Source organism: Scyliorhinus torazame, chromosome 2 (genome assembly GCF_047496885.1).
Source record: "Scyliorhinus torazame isolate Kashiwa2021f chromosome 2, sScyTor2.1, whole genome shotgun sequence".
In the NCBI taxonomy this organism is placed as follows: domain Eukaryota; kingdom Metazoa; phylum Chordata; class Chondrichthyes; order Carcharhiniformes; family Scyliorhinidae; genus Scyliorhinus; species Scyliorhinus torazame.
In genome coordinates, this window is record NC_092708.1 from 199,885,333 (window position 1) to 199,908,271 (window position 22,939).

The 22,939-nt window shown below is 46.6% G+C and overlaps 1 protein-coding gene across 3 annotated transcripts in view; it reads right to left on the reverse strand.

The window, feature by feature from the left end:
- Positions 1 to 21,879, reverse strand: part of usp40 (ubiquitin specific peptidase 40) — a 199,627-nt gene extending 177,748 nt beyond the window's left edge. Inside the window, exons 1-3 of one of the 3 annotated variants that reach the window (XM_072482540.1) lie at positions 21,614 to 21,879; positions 17,957 to 18,140; positions 1,042 to 1,383 (exon numbers count right to left, since the gene is read on the reverse strand). In XM_072482540.1, coding sequence (XP_072338641.1) covers positions 1,042 to 1,246 — 205 coding nt within the window. In that variant the 5' untranslated portion in view covers positions 1,247 to 1,383; positions 17,957 to 18,140; positions 21,614 to 21,879. Of the gene's footprint in view, positions 1 to 1,041; positions 1,384 to 17,956; positions 18,141 to 21,592 lie in introns of all 3 variants that reach the window. The other 2 variants (XM_072482533.1, XM_072482550.1) reach the window with 2 other exon arrangements.
- Positions 21,880 to 22,939: the final 1,060 nt, after the last annotated feature.

The window sequence follows — 22,939 nt, forward strand, 5'->3', positions numbered from 1 at the left end:
GCTCCATGGTCCCAGGTTCAATTCTGGCCTTGGGTGACTGTCTGTGTGGAGTTTGCACTTTCTCCCGTGCCTGCGTGGGTTTCCTCTGGGTGCTCCGGTTTCCTCCCACTGTCCAAAGATGTGTAGGTTAGGTGGATTGGCCATGCCCAATTGCCACTTAGTACCAAAAGGTTAGGTAGGGTTACTGGGATAGGGTGGAAGTGTGGACTTAAGTAGAGTGCCCTTTCCAAGGGCCGGTGCAGACTTGAGGGCCAAATGGCTTCCTTTTGCACTGTAAATTCTATGATTCTGTGGAAGGGACTACAGAGGTTGAGGGGGAAAAGCCATGAAGGTATTTGAAAGCAAGGATGAGCAGCAAGGCATCGATCGATCAGGAGCCAATGTTACTAGTACAAGGTTGATCAGTGAATAGGACTTGGTGGAAGCTGGGACACAGGCAGCAAAGTTTGCGAAGAACTCAAATTTACATTTTCAAGGTGGGAAGCCAGCCTGGAGAGGACTGAAATAATGAAGATTAAATGTAGCAAAGCAATGGACGAAGATTTCTGCAGCAGGTGATCTGAGACAGGGGGTGGGCAATGTTAGAAGTGGAAGTGGGAGCCAAGCTCAAATAGAATAGAACTCCAATGTTGTGTACAGTCTGGTTCAGCCTCAGTGGCCATGGAGATGGATGGAGTCCATGGCTAGGAAATGATGTTTCCTGCAGTGACCAAAGTTAATGGTTTAGCTCTTCTGAATATTAAGTTGAAGGATGTTTCTGCTCATCCTTATACTGGATGTTCAACAGAAGAGATTTTCATACCATCAGTCTGGATTGATCCCTCTGATGAAAGGCTGTGTGACCTGACCTACTGTAATACCTGGCTTTTTCTTGCTTTATTTAAATAAAGCCACATCAACATCTATTGTTGAAATACAAAGATAACATGGAACAATTAAATGACAGCTGCACTTGCAAACAAACGCTTTGTACTTCATTGAGTAACTAGGAATTTTGATTCTCCCCTCAATTTATTCGCATTCCACCTTCAAATAATTTACCTCGGAATTCAGGTGTGTACAGTAAGGTCTGAAGCAGCGAGTTGAGGTAGCAGGTGCCTCCCTGGTTTTTGATTCCACTGAGGTTACTGGCTGCCCTGTGCAGTGGGGGGTCAGTGTCCTTTTTCCTGGATTTCCGTCCATTCACGCTTTTGTTATCAGACACAAAGCCAGTGTCTTCCTCTTCTTCAAACATATCCCCAAACATCCTGCAGAATTCGAGGAACACAACCTCTCATTCAGTTCCTTTAGCCAAATAAACCAAAGTTGCAGCTATGAGGTTATTGCTATCTCATTCTGAGCAGCATTGGATGTTCTGATTTGTAGATAGCTGCAGTACGTCCCCTGAAAAACAGAAAACTTTTGTAAGTATAGAATCAAATATGGCACAGAATGAGGCCATTAGGTCAATTGCATCTGTTCTTTGTACAGCTAACTTGTCCAACTCTGCGACTCTTTCTTCACAGACCTGCAATTTATTTTACACGTATTTATTACTCTCATTTGAAAGTTAGTATTAAATTTGATTGCATCACCCTTTCAGACAGTGCATTCAATATCACAATTCGCTGTGTAATAAAATATTCCTTTATATTGCTCTGATTCTTTTACTAATCAACTTAAATCTGTGTCCACTGGTCACTGATTGACTCTTCTGCAGCGGGGAACAGTTTCTCCTTATTTACTCCATCAAAGTGCATTAGCAAAAATAGAAAGTAACTTGGTATACAGTATTAATCAGATCAGTTATGATCTCATTGATTGGCGGAGCAGATGAGATTGGCCAAATGGCCGATTTCTGCTCCTATATCCAATGGTTGACCAGTCATAAAACGTACATCGGTGGTGCCGAGGTCCCAGGTTCGATGCCGGTTCTGGGTCACCGCCCGTGAGGAGTATTCACATTCTCCCCGTGTTTGCGTGGGCCTCACCCCCCCCAACCCAAAGATGTGCAGGGTAGGTGGATTGGCCACACTAAATTGCCCCTTAATTGGGAAAAATTAATTGGGTACGCTAAAGTTATTTAAGAAAAACGTACATCAATGATTTCCAGTTAATATTTTGATTCAGAGTTAATGAGTCATCATAATATTTGATCTCTATTTTATGTTCCTGAGTTGCTCAGATCCAACAATTTAAAATTATATATTGTAACTGGGAGAAAAGAACGATTTAGATGGCCAGAGCACTAAGCCACCAAAGATGAAACACTAGGTAAGTGAAGATCCTCAGTTCATAATTTCAAAAAATTAGTTTAAAGTAAGAAAGCAATAGATGTAAATACCGTATTATAAAGCAAAATATAGAAAATGCTGGTAAATCTCAGCAGGTCGGGCAGCAGAAAGAACAGACAAGTTAATATTTCAGTAGCACAACCCGACATTGCTGTACGGGGAGGTCTACTGGGGTTTGGAATGACCCAGTTTAACAGGGCACTTCTAAACATACGTGCTCCTAAGTGCAGGTTGCATTGTAAAATATAATGGCTGTGTGACTTGCTTTTAAATGAACATTTGGTCATTACTAAATAAAGCTACGGTCATTGTTGCAACTCAGTGCAGGTATCCCCGCTTAACTGTATAAAGCTTTGTGGCCAATTGTGACTGCAACCAAGACTTGGTGATCACCTTAACGTACTCATTCATGGGTATCCAATATTCTCAAAGTGCAAACTTACTGCAATGAAATCTGATGGAAAGGTTCTAGACACCAGGAACAGCAATAATAAAGCTGTTGCAATTCACGCTTCACTACAATGAGATTATACTACAGCTCTGAAATACCACCTTTGTTTGCTATTTATACAGATTTAACAGATGGCTGTGTTAGTTTATGACAGGAAATTTGTTTGCTTTATAATCTCCAGTTACTTTTCCGGTATCCACGAACTCCAAAAGGTAAGGAGACTTTGGAGAGGCAAGGTTTGAGAATGACTGGCAGAGACAGGCCGCATTCAGAACACCTATGAACTTAATGGTGCTAATATGCCTGCTCATGTGTGCAGATTATATCATAGCACTAAAACAAGGTTTTACTTACTATTGAGCCAACAATTAATTATCATTAAGTAAAACAGCAGTCGTTATATCACACGGATGATTTATTATATTGAAAAGTTGCTTAACAATGCAGATAATAAAAATATATTTTACCTCATCAATAGTGAGCTCAAATATTGGTTGATAGCAATTTGAGAAAGAGAAATTTGCTGAAATGCAAATAATCCTGGACTCCTTTAATCAAACTTTAAACACCCTCCCCCAAACCCACAAATTTGCAGGAGTTTTTTTGACAGTAAACTGAAAGCAGAGACAAATGCAAAGTGATCTTTACAGAAATATTCTCCCATAACTAACCTGTGTCCTGGGCTGCATGGTGGCACGGTAGTTAGCACTGTTCCCCCAGAGCACCAGCGACACAAGTTCAATTGTGGCCATAGGTGACTGTGTGTGTGGAGTTTGCACGTTCATCCCGTGTCTGTGTGGGTTTTCTCGGCGTGCTCCCATTTTCTCCCATAGACCAAAGATGTGAAGATTAGATGGATTGGCCATGTTAAATTGCCCCTTAAGAGTTCAGGGATGTGCAGGTTAGGTTATGGGGATAGGGCGGAGTGGATGGGAGAATGCACCTGGTTAGAGTGCTCTTTCGGAGGGTCGTTACAAACCATCCAAATGACCTCCTTCTGCGCTGTAGGAATTCTATGAATATCATAGAATTCTATAATTCTAAGGTCCTACAGGGTGCCTTCTTTCACAATTCCCAGTTTTATTTTCCTGAGTAGGAAAGATGGCTAACATTGTGCCATGAGGCATGATGGCAAAAGAGGCCAACAGATTTGTGTGCTGAATGAATTTCATGGGAACAGACAGAACGGCAGCTTCCAACTGGGCATTTTGCTGATAAAGCTTTGTTTGGGAACAGTGAGAACAAGGCTCTCTCAAGAACAAATAAAGCCTGTGAGCCACAGGATTGTTTATATGAATGAACTATAAGCTACAAGCTGAAACATCACAAAATAGCAGGGACTTCCGAGATTCAGGTGGCAATAACTCCGGGATCAACATGCGCAATACAAACCTGAGTTTGGAAGCTCACAGTGCACACACTCCAGCGCAAGCCTGGCCAAGATCTCTCTAGCGGGTAGTATTTTTGTTCAAGTTGTGAGTCTTGAAACTTATGAAACTGTTTAAGTAAGCACATAGCTAAAGTCTGAGTTAAATAATAAAATTGTATTAATTCAACTGGCAGAGAGTATCAATATTGTCTGTTGTCAGTTGATGCCCTGCATTGGGCATCTCGACAACTCTGTCCACTCTCCACCTCTACTTTTGTCCACTTGGTGCTGAAACTCTTTTTCATAATTCTGCTGCAACCAAAACCAATAACCTGAACATTTACCTTGTTGACTTCCTACTGTTTGCACCACACCAACTCCAGCTTGTCTAAACTGCTATCATTAGCATCTTGCCCTGCACTATATTCAATTGGGCCAGTGTTCAGAGTAACAGACACAAAGAGAGGCCATTTTCTCAAACCTACACTGGCTCAATGTCCCCAATTTAAAAATCTCACCTTTAGCTTCAAAGTTCTGCATGGCTATATTCCTGCCATCTCTCCAGCCACTCATCCCTTCCCATACCATTTGGCTCAACTTCAACCTCTTCGGTTTCGTTGCTCCCCGACATGCCATCATCAACTAGCTCAGCCCTACTCCCTCCTGAAATTCCTCTGCCATCCATCCTCGTTTAAAAATTCCATCACAATTTTGTAGTTCAATTTTGCCCTTTACCCAATCTCCTTCACATGGGTCCATCCATCCATAGTCTTTTATTATTCTTTGTTGAGCGCTTTGAGGTCATGGTGCCATATAAATGCAAGTTATTTGTTTCCCTAACCTTTCTTTCTTGCTACCTCTGTATAGGACTGACCTGTTGTCTCCATACTTAGTTCATCTGTTCATTTTTATTCACCTCCTCTCTGCCATTGTGTGAAACTCGCCTCTCTGTTTTTCACACTTTGTGGTTGACCCTGAACCTGGGCTGGTACCCTCTCTCTCTCGCTCTTCACTTTTTGTATGATTCTCACCATATTCTCTTCTTTACTTCTCCGCGCAAGACCTGAAGCTAGGATTTAAATCCTATGATAACCACAAAATTGTCACTGCCACGTCCTGGATATAAAGAAGCATGTGAGAGTTTGTGTTTTGAGTGGGGAGGTCAGGCTTCGAGGCAGTAAGCGCAGGGACAGAAGAGGTAGTCAGAGCCAAGAAGCACTTCCACTCAAAATAGTTGTTCTTTCTGTTGAAGTCGTTCTGGATCCTGAGCTTTTGCCTCACTATATCTGTGAATTTGGTAACTTCTACAAAAAGTAGAAAGAAAGAGAAAGCAGGAATTGAAGGAATGCAGTGAATTGAACTCTAGGCTGGAAATGAGTGAGGATCCAGCAACTTAAGAGGTGGAAGGAGAAAAGGCCAGGACCTATAAAGTTTACGTTTGTCATTAAAAGCAAAGTGTAAGCATTTCAAATTACACTGAAGAATGAAGACCTTTGTTTCAGCATTTTAACATAAAATACACACTCTGGGTTGAACAAAATTTACGACGTCAGAAAATAAAAAGAAACAGTCAGTCAGGAAAGTGTATCAAACAGGATCCAATGCTACTTTTCTCTCCACCGTGGGACTAGGTAGGGATGGCCTATGTCGCCCCCTGCTGTTTGCACTCGCGATTGAGCCGTTGGCCATCGCATTAAGAGGTTTGGGGTTATGGAAAGGAAGAGTGCGGGGGGGTGGTGTAGAGCATAGGATGTCCTTGTATGCCGAAGACTTGCCGTTATACATGTCGGAACCGAGTATGTCGATGGGGGAATATTGGAGTTGCTTCGAGTGTTTGGGTCTTTCTTGGGGTACTAACTAAATCTAGACAAGAGTGAGTATTTTGTGGTGTCTCAGCAGGGGTGGGGGGGCTGCCATTCCGTTGGGGAGGGACTCACTTTAGGTACCTTGGGGTGCAGGTTGCCCGGGAGTGAGGGGGGCCCTGCAGGTACAACATTTCTAGTTTGGTGGCGAGAGTGAAAGCTGGTCTGGCAAGGTGGGATGGTCTCCCTCTGTCACTGGTGGGTCAGGTACAGGCGGTTAAAATGAACGTGTTGCCGCGATTTATTTTTATTTTTCAATGCCTGCCGATTTTCCTGCCAAAGGCTTTTTTCAGAGAGATTGAGGGAAGGATTACATCGTTCAAATGGGGAGGGAAGGTGGCCAGAGTTAGAAAGGTGCTACTAGAGAGGGGAAGGCAGCCAGGGCGTTTGGGTCTTCCGAACCGGATATATTACTACTGGGCGGCGAATGTGGAGAAGGTGAGGAGCTGGGTAAGAGGGGTTGATTCCCAGTGGGTCAGAATGGAGGAGAGTTTGTGCCGGGGGTCGCGAGTGAAGGCACTAGCAACAGCGCGCTCCCGATAGCCCCAGGGAAGTACTGAGGGAGTCCGGTAATAATAGCTTCATTGAGAATTTGGAGGCAGCTTCGCCAACACTTCGGGTTGGGGGCAGGGTCAAGGGAAAGGCCGATTCGGGGGAACCACAGATTTGAGCCAGGGAGGTGGGATGTAAATTTTTGGAAATGGGAGGAAAAGGGGATTAAGACACTGAAAGATTTGTTTCTTAGGGGTCGGTTTGCAGGATTGAAGGAGCTGGAAGCGAAGTATGGGCTGGAGCCGGGGGGGAAATGTTTAGATACATGCAGGTTCGAGATTTTGCCAGAAAGGAGATACAGAACATCCCGGCGGAGCCGGCCTCCACATTGCTGGAGGAGGTGCTGACGGCAGGGGGACTAGAGAAGGGGGTAGTGTCAGCGGTTTACAGAGCTATTTTGGAAGAGGAGAAGGCACCACTGGAAGGGATCAAAGCAAAGTGGGAGGAAGAGTTGGTAGAGGATATGGAGGGGGGGTTCTGGTGCGAGGTGCTCCGGAGAGTGAATGCCTCCACCTCAAGCCAAGGTTGGGGCTGATACAGCTGAAGGTGGTATACAGAACACACCTCATGAGGGCGAGGATGAGCCGATTCTTTGGAGTAGTAGAAGATGTGTGTGAACGTTGCGAAGGGGGAGGGGGGGCGCTAATCACGTTCATATGTTTTGGTCCTGTCCAAAGCGAGAGGATTAATGGAAGGAGGTTTTTAGGGTAATTTCTAAAATTGTGTGCGTGAAACTGGACCCGGGCCCCCGGGAGGCCATATTCGGGGTGTCGGACCAGCCAGAGTTGGAAACGGGTGCGGAGGCAGATGTTGTAGCCTTCGCCTCCTTGATCGCCCGAAGGCGGATCCTGATGGGTTGGAGGGCAACCTCGCCACCCTGTGCCCTGGCGTGGCGGGTGCACCTGCTGGAATTCTTGACTCTTGAGGTTAGGTTTGAACTGAGGGGAAGGATGGAGGGGTTCTACAATTCATGGGCATTATTCATTATGCGCTTTCAAGAACATTGAACCTTAGTTGGGGGAGGGGGTGGGAGAGTTGGGGGGAGGGGGGTGTATTCGTGGTGGCTATGGGTGATTCCTGATTCCTTTTTGTCATTTATTTATGTGAACATGCGGGCGAATGTTTGTGGTTTGGTGGGAGGATGGGATCGTTGTTATTGATATGGGGATTGACATATTTGTTACTGATTATTGTTGGTGGGTGTAAATTTGGGAGGAAATGTGAAAAAGGAGGAGAATAAAGAAATATTTTTTTTTGAAATAGGATCCAATGCAGAACAAATTGGCAAAAGCAAAACACTGCAAATGCTGAAAACCTGAAATAACAACAAAAATGCTGGAAATCCTCAACAGGTCAATGTCTGTGGAGGAAGAAATAAAGGGCAAGATTTACCAGTCACCCTGAGGCCAGAAATTCCCACTCGAGGTCAACTAACCTTTAAATGGGCCTTCAAATTTTCCGTTCCACCTGTGACAATTCCAGTGGTGGTGAGACTGGAAAGTTTACCCCAAAGTTAATGTTTCAGATCAATGATTTTTTATCAGAACAAATTAGAAGCAGGTGTGCCTGAATTAAATATTTTCCCAATATTAGTTCTTCAAAGTATATGTACACAGAACACCTTCGGGGAAAGTTTTGACAGTGGATATACAATTCCATGTCCAGCACCATCCCCCTCACCCTTACTTCACTATAATTTCTTCATCAGCTTACTCAAGTCCTTATCAAGATGGTTCCTCTATTTATCTTAAGTCTATCTTCAGACACTTTTCCCATTGAGGAAAGTGGGGAAATGGTGGAAGGATTCCCGAGCTGATTATCAACCCTCTTGAAATGTGAACCATGTTCTGAACTCTTCTTTTGTGGCCAACAAGCCCTAGCGTTGAACCAGGACAATACTGCTGCCCATAGAATCCCTACAGTGCAGAAGGAGGCTCATTGGGTCTCCACCGATTCTTCAAAAGAACACTCTACCTAGGCCCTCCCCATTCCCGTAAACTTACACCTTGATCATGGCCAATCCACCTTACCTGCACATCTTTGGACGGTGGGAGGAAACCGGAGCACCCGGAGGAAACCCACGCAGACACAGGAAGAACATGCAAACTCCACACAGTCACCTGGGTCCCTGGCACTGTGAGGCAGCAGTGCTAACCACTGTGCCACAAGACTTCCTGTGGCTCCTCTATGCATTTTCAATACCACAATAACATTATATCCAATCATGACCACACTATCCCTAAACTAATGCACGTGTAACTTTGTCAGCTACTGTTCCATCTTTCAAAACAATCATTCCCCCCTCAAATGAGCCAGGCCATGCTGCTCTGCTCTTCCAATGAATAATTGCATCATTAACCTTCCTTTCCCATCTAATTGTGTCGTCACCATCCATCTCCATGCTCACCTACCCAATCAGCCCCGTTGTACAAACCCTCCAGTCAGACTTTCACCTTTACCTACATAACAGAGACGGCTCTATCAAAGGCAGTACAGATTATTATGGTAACTGCGACCATGAAATATTACCCTTGTGCTCTTTGGCTTCTCCATCATGTTACCAGGTTTGCCCACCAACTTTTCTCGTTTGTTATTCAGATCAGCTGGCCCACCACTAACTGCCACAATCAGCGTGACTACTGCAAAAGCTTCTTTTCCAACAACTATATGGTTTATCTTCTTGTTCTTAGTCTTCTACATGAAAGGTTAGGTGGGGTTACGGGGTTGAGGCGGGGGAGTGGGCCTGGGTAGGGTCGAATGACCTTCTTCTGCACTATAGATGTGAGGTGTGGCAGATTTGTGACGCTTCCACTTCTGCAGCAAGTGTAACCAATGGCAGCTCCTCACAGACTGCGTGGTTCGGTTGGAGCAGCAATTGGATGCACTTAGGAGCATGCAGGTGGCGGAAAGCGTCATAGATAGGAGTTATAGAGACGTGGTCACACCCAAGGTGCAGAGAGAGATGGGTGACCACCAGAAGGGGCGGGCAGTCAGTGCAGGAATCCCCTGTGGTTGTCCCCCTCTCGAACAGGTATACCGCTTTGGATACTGTTGGGGGAATAACCTATCAGGGGAAAACAGCAGCAGCCAGAGCTGTGGCACCACGGCTGGCTCTGATGTTCAGTAGGGAGGGTCAGAGCGCAGAAGAGCAATAGTCATAGGGGATCTATAGTCAGAGACACAGATAGGCGCTTCTGTGGACATGAAAGAGACCCCAGGATGGTATGTTGCCTTCCCGGTGCTAGGGTCCAGGATGTCTCAGAACAGGTAGCGGGCATTCTGAATTGGGAGGGCAAACAGGCAGAGGTCATTGGACATATCGGTACGAACGACATAGGCAGGAAGGGGCATGAGGTCCTGCAGCAGGAGTTCAGGGAGCTAGGCAGAAAGTTAAACCTCTAGGGTTGTAATCTCGGGATTACTCCCTATGCCACGTGCCAGTGAGGCTAGAAATAGGAAGATAGAGCAGCTAAACATGTGGCTAAACAGCTGGTTATCTGGACCACTGGGAGCTCTTCCGGGGCAGGTGTGACCTGTATAAGAAGGATGGGTTGCATCTAAACTGGAGAGGCATAAATATCCCGGCCGCGAGGTTTGCTAGTGTCACACGGGAGGGTTTAAACTAATATGGCAGGGGGGTGGGTACCGGAGCAATAGGTCAGAAGGTGAAAACATTGAGGGAGAACTAGGGAATAGGGCCAGTACGGCTCTGAGGAAGAGCAGACACGGATGTTGCTGAAAACCGCGGGTCTGGTGGCCTGAAGTGCATATGTTTCAATGCAAGAAGTACAACGGGTAAGGCAGATGAACTTAGAGCTTGGATTAGTACTTGGAACTATGATGTTGTTGCCATTAGAGAGACCTGGTTGAGGGAAGGACAGGATTGGCAGCTAAACGTTCCAGGATTTAGATGTTTCAGGCGGGACAGAGGGGGGTGTAAAAGGGGTGGCGGAGTTGCGCTACTAGTTAGGGAGTATATCACAGCTGTACTACGGGAGGACACCTCAGAGGGCAGCGAGGCTATATGGGTAGAGATCAAGAATAAGAAGGGCGCAGTCACAATGTTGGGGGTTTACGACAGGCCTCCCAACAGCCAGCGGGAGATAGAGGAGCAGACAGGTAGACAGATTTTGGAAAGGAGTAAAAGCAACAGGGTTGTTGTGATGTGAGAGTTCAAATTCCCCAATATTGACTGGGACTCACTTAGTGCTAGGGGCTTGGACGAGGCAGAGTTTGTAAGGAGCATCCAGGAGGGCTTCTTAAAACAATATGTAGACAGTCCAACTAGGGAAGGGGCTGTACTGGACCTGGTATTGGGGAATGAACCCGGCCAGGTGGCAGAAGTTTCAGTAGTGGAGCATTTCGGGAACAGTGACCACAATTCAGTAAGTTTTAAAGTGCTGGTGGACAAGGATAAGAGTGATCCTAGGGTGAATGTGCTAAATTGGGGGAAGGCTAATTATACCAATATTAGGCGGGAACTGAAGAACCTAGATTGGGGGGCGGATATTTGAGGGTAAATCAACATCTGACATGTGGGAGGCTTTCAAATGTCAGTTGAAAGGAATTCAGGACCGGCATGTGCGGAAGAAGGATAAATATGGCAAATTTCGGGAACCTTGGATAGCGAGAGATATTGTAAGCCTCGTCAAAAAGAAAAAGGAGGCATTGGTCAGGGCTAGAAGGCGGGGAACAGACGAAGCCTGTGTGGAATATAAGGAAAGTAGGAAGGAACTTAAGCAAGGAGTCAGGAGGGCTAAAAGGGGTCACGAAAAGTCATTGGCAAATAGGGTTAAAGAAAATCCCAAGGCTTTTTACACGTACATTAAAAGCAAGAGGGTAGCCAGGGAAAGGGTTGGCCAACTGAAGGATAGACAAGCGAATCTATGTGTGGAGCCAGAGGAAATGGGCGAGGTACAAATTGAATATGTGTAGATAGCCTGGGTCACATTGAGATCCAAAAAGACGAGGTGTTGGGCGTCTTGAAAAATATTAAGGTAGATAAGTCCCCAGTGCATGATGGGATCTACCCCAGAACACTGAAGGGGGCTAGAGAGGAAATTGCTGAGGCCTTGACAGAAATCTTTGGATCCGCACTGTCTTCAGGTGATGTCCCGGAGGACTGGAGAATAGCCAATGTTGTTCCTTTGTTTAAGAAGGGTAGCAAGGATAATCCAGGGAACTACAGGCCAGTGAGTCTTACGTCAGTGGTAGGGAAATTACTGGAGAGAATTCTACGAGACAGAATCTACTCCCATTTGGAAGCAAATGGACGTATTAGCGAGGGCAGCATGGTTTTGTGAAGGGGAGGCTGTGTCTCACTAACTTGATAGAGTTTTTCGAAGAGGTCACGAAGATGAATGATGTAGGTAGAGCAGTGGATGTTGTCTATATGGACTTCAGTAAGGCCTTTGACAGGGTCCCTCATGGCAGACTGGTACAAAAGGTGAAGTCACACGGGATCAGGGGTGAGCTGGCAAGATGGATACAGAACTGGCATGGTCATAGAAGGCAGAGAGTAGCAATGGAAGGGTGTTTTTCTAATTGGAGGCCTGTGGCTAGTGGTGTTCCACAGGGATCAGTGCTGGGACCTTTGCTGTTCGTAGTATATATCAATGATTTGGAGGAAAAGGTAACTGGTCTGATTAGTAAGTTTGCAGACGACGCAAAGATTGGTGGAATTGCGGATAGCGATGAGGACCGTCAGAGGATACAGCAGGATTTAGATAGTTTGGAGACTTGTGTGGAGAGATGGCAGATGGAGTTTAATCCGGACAAATGTGAGGTAATGCATTTTGGAAGGTCTATTGCAAGTAGGGAATATACAGTGAATGGTAGAACTCTCAAGAGTATTGACAGTCAGAGAGATCTAGGTGTACAGGTCCACAGGTCACTGAAAGGGGCAACACAGGTGGCGAAGGTAGTCAAGAAGGCATACGGCATGCTTGCCTTCATTGGCCAGGGCATTGAGTATAAGAATTGGCAAGTCATGTTGCAGCTGTATAGAACCTTAGTTAGGCCACACTTGGAGTATAGTGTTCAATTCTGGTCGCCACTAACTCTGGCCATTTTCTCTCCCCATATGAACGAGGTAATCATTCCTTCAATCTCTCTAAAAAACGCCTTTGGCAGGAAAATCGGCAGGCATTGGAAAATATACAGAAATCGCGGCAACACGTTCATTTTAACCGCCTATACCCGACCCGCCAGTGACAGAGGGAGACCATCCCACTTTGCCAGATCAGCTTTCACTCTCCTCACCATACTTGAAATGTTGTACCTACGGAGCCCTCCACACTCCCGAGCAACCTGCACCCCCAGGTATCTAAAGTGAGTCCCTGCCCTACGGAATGGCAGCCCCCCCAACCCCTGCCCCTGTCCCCCGCCGAGACACCACAAAATACTCACTCTTGTCCAGATTTAATTTGTCCCCCGAAAAAGACCCAAACACCCGAAGCGGCTCCAGTATTCCCCCTATTAACACACTCGATTCCGACACTTATAACAAGTCATCGGCATATATGGACAACCTGTGCTCTATCCACCCCGCCACTTCCCCCCAGCACTATCCCTTTCCATACCACCGAACTTCTTCCGCGATGGCCAACGGCTCAATCGCGAATGCAAACAGCAGGGGGGACATAGGACATCCCTGCCTAGTCCCAAGGTGGAGAGAAAAGTTTCTCGAGCTGATGTTATTTGTGCAGACACTCGTCCTCGGCTCCTTATATAGTAGCTTTACCCAGTCCACAAATCTTGGTCCAATCCCAAACCGCTCCAAAACTGCCATCAAGTACCCCCATTCTACCCGGTCAAATGCTTTCTCGGCGTCCAATGCCACAACCACCTCTGTTTCCTTCCCCTCCGCCGGTGCCATAACCACGTTCAATACCCTCCTGACGTTCGAAAAGAGCTGCCTCCTTCTCACAAACCCCGTCTGATCTTCACTTATCACCTTCAGGAGGCACTCAGTGAAACAACACGGCCCAAAGCTAGCTTACTCCTAGCAAGTGTCCAATCTCTGGAAAACAAGCCAGACGAACTTAAAGCCAGACTCACTTTTCAAAGAGAACTAAGGGACTGCTGTGTGCTCTGTTTCACAGAGACATGGCTCACTCCTGCTTCACCAGACTCTGCCCTTCAACCAGAGGGCTTCTCAATCCACCTAATGAACCGTCCAGCGGCCTCAGGCATGGGGAGGTGGGATCTGCCTCCTAATCAATACCTCCTGGTGCCTAGAGGTCGCAACACTGGCGAGTTTCTGCTCTCCAGGCCTAGAATACCTGACGCTAAAATGCCGCCCCTACTACCTTCCGCGGGAGTTCAGCTCCGTTATCCTGACGGTAGTTTACATCCCACCCCATGCGGTAGTGAAAATCGCGCTGGACGAAATATACACCACCACAAATAGCCTTGAAACGAAACATCCCGAGACCTTGTTCATCGTGGCCAGGGACTTCAATCAGGCCAAGCTCAAGAGCGTACTACCAAGTTTTCACCAACACGTCACCTGTCCCACCAGAGGCCCAAACACCCTGGACCACTGCTACACAAATATCAAACATGCGTACCACTCTTATCGCCCGCCCATACTATGGCAAATCTGACCACAAGGCTGTGCTCCTGCTCCCAGCTTATAAGCAAAAACGGAAGCGGGAGAATCCGTCAAAGAAAGTCGTGCAATGCTGGTCTGAGGAATCGGATGATCTCCTACTGGATTGCTTAGTCAGTGGACTGGTCAGTATTTAAAAACTCTACGACCAGCCTGAACGTGTACGCTACCACAGTAACTGACTTCATTAGTAAGTGTGTAGAAGACTGTGTGCCAAAGAAGCAAATCCATGTTTCCCAACCAGAAACCCTGGATGAACAGGGATAACCACTGCTTGCTGAAGTCTAGGTCTGAGGCGTTTAAGTCAGGTGACCCTGACCTATACAAGAAAGCCAGATATGATCTAAGGAAATCCATCAAAGATGCCAAAAGACTGTACCGGACCAAGCTCGAGTCCCAGGCTAACCACACGGACCCCCGCCGACTATGGCAAGGTCTGCAAGACATAACGGGCTACAAGATGAAGGCATGTAAAATCACCGGCTCCAACGCACCCCTGCTTTGCCCGGGGCATTGAGTATAAGAATTGGCAAGTCATGTTGCAGCTGTATAGAACCTTAGTTAGGCCACACTTGGAGTATAGAGTTCAATTCTGGTCGCCACACTACCAGAAGGATGAGGAGGCTTTAGAGAGGGTGCAAAAGAGATTTACCAGAATGTTGCCTGGTATGGAGGGCATTAGCTATGAGGAGCGGTTGAATAAACTCGGTTTGTTCTCACTGGAACGACGGAGGTTGAGGGGCGACCTGATAGAGGTCTACAAAATTATGAGGGGCATAGACAGAGTGGATAGTCAGAGGCTTTTCCCCAGTGAGAGGGGTCAATTACTAGGGGGCATAGGTTTAAGGTGAGAGGGGCAAGGTTTAGAGTAGATGTACGAGGCAAGTTTTTTTACACAGAGGGTAGTGGGTGCCTGGAACCCGCTACCGGAGGAGGTGGTGGAAGCAGGGACGATAGTGACATTTAAGGGGCATCTTGACAAATACATGAATAGGATGGGAATAGAGGGATACGGACCCAGGAAGTGTAGAAGATTGTAGTTTAGTCGGGCAGCATGGTCGGCACGAGCTTGGAGGGCCGAAGGCCGATGTTCCTGTGCTGTACATTTCTTTGTTCTTTGTTCTCCCTGATGAGCTCAACGCATTCTATGCCCGCTTTGAGCAAGAGGTCAGCAGGAGCGCGCCCTCCACCCTGGAAGCCACGCATGAACTTGTACCCAAGGTCACCATTGCAGATGTCAGAGCAGCCTTCTCGAAGGTCAACCCACGGAAACCCACTGGCCTGGAAATGGTACCCGGTCGAGCACTCAGGTCTTGTGCGGATCAGCTGGCGGGGGTATTCGCAGACATTTTCAACCTCTCTTTACAACAATCTGAGGTCCCTGTCTGCTTCAAGAAGATGACCATCATCCCTGTACCAAAGAAACGCCAATCAGCGTGCCTTAATGACTATAGTCCAATGACTCTGACATCCATCATTATAAAGTGCTTCGAAAGGTTAGTCATGGCACGAATCAACTCCAGCCTCCCAGATTGCCTTCGCCTACCGCTGCAACAGATCCACAGCAAACGCCATCTCCCTGGCCCTGCACTCAACACTGGAACACCTAGATAACAAAGGCACCTATGTCAGACTCCTATTTATTGACTACAGCTCAGCCTTCAACACCATCATTCCGACGAAACTCATCTTCAAACTCCGTGGCCTGGGCCTCGGCTCCTCCCTCTGTGACTGGATCCTGAACTTCCTAACCCACAGACCACAATCAGTAAGGATAGGCAACAACACTTCCTCCACGATCATCCTCAGCACCGGTGCCCCACAAGGCTGTGTCCTCAGCCCCCTACTATACTCCTTATGACTGTGTGGCTAAATTCCCCTCCAACTCAATTCTCAAATTTGCTGATGACACCACCGTAGTGGGTCGGATTTCAAACAATGACGAGACAGAGTACAGGAATGAGATAGAGAATCTGGTGAACTTGTGCGACGACAATAATCTCTCCCTCAATGTCAACAAAATGAAGGAGGTTGTCATTGACTTCAGGAAGCGTTGAGGAGAACATGCCACTGTCTACATCAATGGGAATGAAGTAGAAAGGGCGAGAGCTTCAAGTTTTTCGGTGTCCAGATTACCAACAACCTGTCCTGGTCTCCATGCCGACAATATAGTTCAGAAAGTCCACCAACGACTCTACTTTCTCAGAAGACAAAGGAAATTTTGTGTTAAAAAAAGGGCAGCACGGTAGCACAAGTGATTAGCACTGTGGCTTCACAGCTCCAGGGTCCCAGGTTCAATTCCCTGTTGGGTCAGTGTCTGTGCGGAGTCTGCACGTTCTCCCAGTGTCTGCGTGGGTTTCCTCCGGGTGCTCTGGTTTCCTCCCACAGTCCAAAGACGTGCAGGTTAGGTGGATTGGACATGATAAATTGCCCTTAGTGACTAAAAAAGGTTAGGAGGGGTTATTTGGTTACGGGGATAGGGTGGAAGTGAGGGCTTAAGTGGGTCGGTGCAGACTCGATGGCCCGAATGGTCTCCTTCTGCACTGTATGTTCTATGGTCTATGAAATTTGGCATGTCAGCTACAACTCTCACCAATTTTTACAGATGCACCATTGAAAGCATTCTTTCTGGTTGTATCACAGCTTGGTATGGTTCCTGCTCTGCCCAAGACCGCAGGAAACTACAAAAGATCATGAATGTAGCCCAGTCCATCAGGCAAACCAGCCTCCCATCCATTGACTCTATCTATAATTCCCGCTGCCTCGGAAAGGCAACCAGCATAATTAAGGATCCCACGCACCCTGGACACACTCTCTTCCACCTTCTTCCGTCAGGAAAAAGATACAAAAGTTGAGGTCACGTACCAACCGAACCAACCGACTCAGGAACAGCTTCTTCCCTGCTGCCATCAGACTTTTGAATGGACCTAAATCGTATTAAGTTGATCTTTTCCATATACATCCCAGTTATGACTGCAACATTACATTCTGTAGTCTCGCCTTCCTTCTCTATGTACAGTATGCGTTGTCTGTATAGCATGCAAGAAACACTTTTCACTGTATACTAATACATGTGACAATAATAAATCAAATCAAATCACTGCTCCAGCCATAGATTGACTCTTTCATTTTTATACAACTTTTCTACATTAAACAACAATGTTCTCTTCACAAAGTCTCATTGAAGTTGATCAGATTTGAAACCTTTGCCAATCACCATTCCAACAGACACCTAACTGCCCCAAGAACACTAACTTCTAAAGGAAACGACAGGTCTAATTCTTATTTGATTAACTTGGGCTGCACCTAGGCATAATAGCATGTATAGATGCACTTTGATGAGGCCGTGTATTTAGGAGTGTCCCTCACTTCTAATTTTTCAGTCATCAAGCTTTGTTTGTAATATTTTAAACACGTAGGGCAGGTTTTCACATGTGACATCTCAGTAACACTCCTCTCTTATCTTGGTATCATCTCTTGAGGAAGTTAAAGCCATTGACAGGTTTTGCTTGTTTGGTGGAATTGTATTCCAGTTTCCAACTTCTTCAAGAGATGTTGTGACTGAGACTGTGCCCATATTTCCATCCCCTACTATATATAAACTACCTATTTCAACTGTTCCATTCATTCCTCCAGATGACGGGCAGATGACATTGCCCGAAATGTCGAGACCTGTCAGTTCTTCTAATAAAAACTCTTTTTAAGGTAACAACCGCTCTTTTCAGAGCAAATTGTACATGGTGTAACCATAAAATCATTTTACTCAATGTTACTGCTTTCAGTATGAAAACCTTCAAACTACTTTCATTCATGAAAATATCGACAAAAATATTTTACCTAAAAAGCTGGTCCCAAAAATCCAACTTTCACACAATTCCAAGGGATGAAGAAGAAAATTGATCAATGGTCTCAACATTCATGGCATCGACTGTTCAATGTGAGAGTGTGGATCTGCATTTACCAGGACTGTCAGCCGCAAGTAAAAACAGAAAATGTTGAATATAGTCAGGTCAGGTCGCATCTGTGGGGAGAATTAACATTTCAGTTGGATGACCTTTCATCAGATCTCTGGATAGATCTTTTGTTTGTTTACTTGTTTCATTACCACTCCCTTTGTCGGTGCACCATGAAACCTTGTGTCATTTTATCTCAGAGCTTTTATCACAAGAGGCTGAATGCCAACTCTCAGCACTTCCTTCTACCTCTTCCTGGATCATGACCCCACCGCCGAGCATCAAGCCATTGTTCCCAGGACTGTCACTGACTTCATCTCCTCTAGGGATCTACCCTCCACAGCTTCCAACCTCATCATCTCCCAGTCCCTGACAGCCTCCTCCCCAAAATGCACAAACAGGACTGTCCTGGTGGTAGACCCATCATGTCAAACTGTTGCTGTCCCATCAAACTCATTACTTCCTATCTTGACTCAATACTCTCTCCTCTTGTCCAACCTACATTCATGATTCCGCCGATGCGCTACATATCAAATCAACAACTTCCAGTTCCCTGGCCCTAACCGCCTCCTCTTTAGCATGGATGACTATTCCCGCTATACCTCCATTCCCCACCAGGGTGATCTGAGTTCTCCATTTCTTCCTTGAACAGAGGCCTAAACAATCCCCATCCACCAACACTCTCCTGTCTGAACTTGTCCTCTCATTCAATAATTTCTCCTCGTCTCATTTCCCCCAAAGGTGTGGCTATGGGTACCCGCATGGGTCCCATTTTTACCTGTCTCTTTATGGGGTATGTGGAATATTCCTTGTCCAGTCCTACTCCGGCCCCTGCTTCCGCGCTGCTTCATGTTCATAGAATTCATAGAATTTACAGTGCAGAAGGAGGCCATTCAGCCCATCGAGTCTGCACCGGCTCTTAGAAAGAGCACCCTCCCCAAGGTCAACACTTCCACCCTATCCCCATAACCCAGTAACCCCACCCAACACTAAGGGCAATTTTGGACACTAAGGGCAATTTATCATGGCCAATCCACCTAACCTGCACATCTTTGGACTGTGGGAGGAAACCGGAGCACCCGGAGGAAACCCACGCACACACTGGGAGAACGTGCAGACTCCGCACAGACAGTGACACAAGCCGGAATCGAACCTGGGACCCTGGGGCTGTGAAGCAATAGTGCTATCCACAATGTTACCGTCTGAACCTGGGAAAATGTATTACTTTTGTTTCCAATTTCCACCCCTCTATCACCGTCACATGGTCCACTGTCTACACTTCCCTTCCTTGACCTTTTGATTACAATTTCTGGGGATAGATTGTCCGCTAATATCCATCAGAAAACCACGGACTCCCACAGCTACCTCAACTGCAGCTCTCACACCCCACATCCTGTAAGGACTCTATCCCATTCACCCAGTTCCTTCGCCTCAGTCGCATCTGTCCTAATGATGTCACTTTCCAAAACAGTGCTGCTGACATGTCTTCATTCTTCCTTAATCGTAGTTTCCCATCCACTGTGGTCGAAAGGGCTCTCAACCATGTCTGACTCATCTCCCGCATCTCTGCCCTCACCCACGCTCCTCTCTCCCAGAACAAGGATAGGGTTCCCCTTGTCCTCACTTTTCACCCCACCAGCCTCCGCATTCAAAGAATCATCCTCCGCCAGTTCCACCAACTCCAGCATGATTCCACCACCAAACACATCTTCCCCTCACTCCCCATCAGCATTTCACAGGGACCGTTCCCTCCAGGTACCCTAGTCCACTCCTCCATCACCCCCAACACCTCACCCTCTTCCCACAGCACCTTCCCATGCAATCGTGGCCCTAAACACACTTTTCAAGTGAGGTAGCACTTCACATGGACGTCTTTCAATCTGGTCTATTGCATTTGCTGCTCCCAATGAAGTGTACGCTACATTGCAGAGACTAAACACAGATTGGGTGACTGCTTCACAGAATACCTCCGGTCTGTCTGCAAGCAGGACCCAGACCTTCCTGTTGCTTGCCATTTCAATTCACTGTCCTGCTTTTATGCCCACATGTCCGTCCTTGGTCTGCTGCAATGTTCCAGTGAAGCCCCGCGCAAACTGGAGGAACAGCACCTCATCTTGCGGACTTAACATTCATAGAATAAAGGAGTTTATCATAGAATTTACAGTGCAGAAGGAGGCCATTCGGCCCATCGAGTCTGCACTGGCTCTTGGAAAGAGCACCCTACCCAAGGTCAACACCGCCACCCTATCCCCATGACCCAGTAACCCCACCCAACACTAAGGGCAATTTTTTGGACACTAAGGGCAATTGATCATGGCCAATCCACCTAACCCGCACATCTTTGGACTGTGGGAGGAAACCGGAGCACCCGGAGGAAACCCACGCACACACGGGGAGGATGTGCAGACTCCGCACAGACAGTGACCCAAGCCAGAATCGAACCTGGGACCCTGGAGCTGTGAAGCAATTGTGCTATCCACAAGGCTACCGTGCTGCCCCGAGTTTAACATTGAGTTCAACAACTTCAGACTGTGAGCTCTCTCCTCTACCTTCACCCCATTTTTATTTCTATGAATTTATTTTCATTTCTTCCATGGTCTGTTGATCTGTTTTCCCCTCGCCATTGTTCCCCCCCCCCCCCCCCCCCTCCCTCCCCTCCACTTTGGCCAACTGTTCCTAGTTGCCGTTTGACACTGCTCACCTTTGTTCTGCCATTCACACATTCTAATCTCTTTATGTGCCACTATCCGCACCCTTCTTAGCCTTAATCACCCCCATTTATAATCCTTTTGTCTTCTGTCCTCAACATTTGTCAATCTCCACCTATTGCTGGCCCGCTATACAGCCCACTGTTCCATGCCCTCCCACCACAGTATAAATCTGATCCATTTCTAGTTCTCTCTAGCTTTGCCAGTCTTCCAGACTCAAAACGTTACCTGCCTTTTCTCTCCGCAGATGCTGTCAGAACTGCTGAGATTGTCCAGTATTTTGCTTTTGTTTGTAATTTTATCTCTCCTGCACTCCAGCCTCAGACAGACCTTTTTCTTCCCACCCTCGTTCCATCATTTACATCTCAGTTCTGATGAAAGGTCATCGACCTACAACGTTAACTATTTTTCCACTCCACAGATGCTGCCTGACCTGCTGTGTATTTGCAACACTTTCTGTTTTCATTGCAGATTTCCAGTACTGCAGTGTTTTGCTTTTGTATAGGTAGCAAGTATGAGGAGTGAGATTGACAATCATAAAGCATGACACTCTAGTGTTCATGATCAAAAAGCATAAGGCTATTGCTGACGGGGGTGCGTGGATTGCAGGGAATGGTTGTAACCACTTAGAGGGGGATGAATCAAAGCAGGATGACACAGTTTAAAAACTGCAAAATCCCAAGTTGTAAATGCAGTGGAGATTCAGAGAGACAGGAAAATGCTGCCAGCCTTGTTGCTCATTTTTGTGCCTCTCTGGTAATACCTGTAAGAGTAAAGGTATGCATATGGTCATTAATAAAGCCAACTCTTACCACCTCTGCAACTCCACCAACCTGTAACTTGCATCCACAGATGGGAGAAGCTTCCAGAACAAAAAGAAACACATTTAAAAAGAAGTCCAACTTCGGGCCCAGGAATGCTCACTTCAACCCGGAGGTGCAGATATTATTATTCTAATTTAATTATTAGTCTTGTTTTTTTGTCTCAATGCGAAGAGAAGGGAAGCTTTGAATCCAAAGTGAGTGCCTGGCATAGATTTAACTCGCAGCAACAGCGTATCCCTGGGAACCTCCGGGCGGCCATTACCGCACATCCCCGGCTCACTGCGCTTGCGCCGCTGCGATGCACGCTGGGACCTGTAGTCCCTGGCCTCAAGTTTAGATGGGGCAGCGCGGGTGCGGGGAACTACATTACCCAGCGGGCCTGCTACCCAGCGGCTGAGGGGCAAGGCAAACTTCGGATGACTGGAGCTCTGTGGAGAAGTCCCCAACTCACCCTCTTTTTCTTAACAGTTACCTGTATTTAAAATCAAAAAAAAAAATGCTCTTGTTTGTACTTAGTTTGTTAGCATATGGGACATTGGTCCCTGAGTCAGAAGGTTATGCCGTTCAAATCTCACTCGCTCCAGCACAAAATCTAGCCCGACAATGACAGTCCCATAAGACCATAAAGACATAGGAGCGGAAGTAAGGCCATTCGGCCCATCGAGTCCACTCTGCCATTCAATCATGGCTGATTTCAACTCCATTTACCCGCTCTCTCTCCATAGCCCTTAATTCCTCGAGAAATCAAGAATTTATCAACTTCTGTCTTCAAGACACTCAACGTCCCGGCCTCCACCGCCCTCTGTGGCAATGAATTCCACAGACCCACCACTCTCTGGCTGAAGAAATTTCTCCTCATCTCTGTTCTAAAGTGACTCCCTTTTATTCTAAGGCTGTGCCCCCGAGTCCTAGTCTCCCCTGCTAATGGAAACAACTTCCCTACATCCACCCTATCTAAGCCATTCGTTATCTTGTAAGTTTCTATTAGATCTCCCCTCAACCTCCTAAACTCCAATGAATATAATCCCAGGATCCTCAGACGTTCATCGTATGTTAGGCCTACCATCCCTGGGATCATCCGTGTGAATCTCCGCTGGACCCGCTCCAGTGCCAGTATGTCCTTCCTGAGGTGTGGGGCCCAAAATTGCTCACAGTATTCTAAATGGGGCCTAACTAATGATTTATAAAGCTTCAGAAGTACATCCATGCTTTTATATTCCAAGCCTCTTGAGATGAATGACAACATTGCATTTGCTTTCTTAATTACGGACTCAACCTGCAAGTTTACCTTTAGAGAATCCTGGACTTGGACTCCCAAGTCCCTTTGCACTTCAG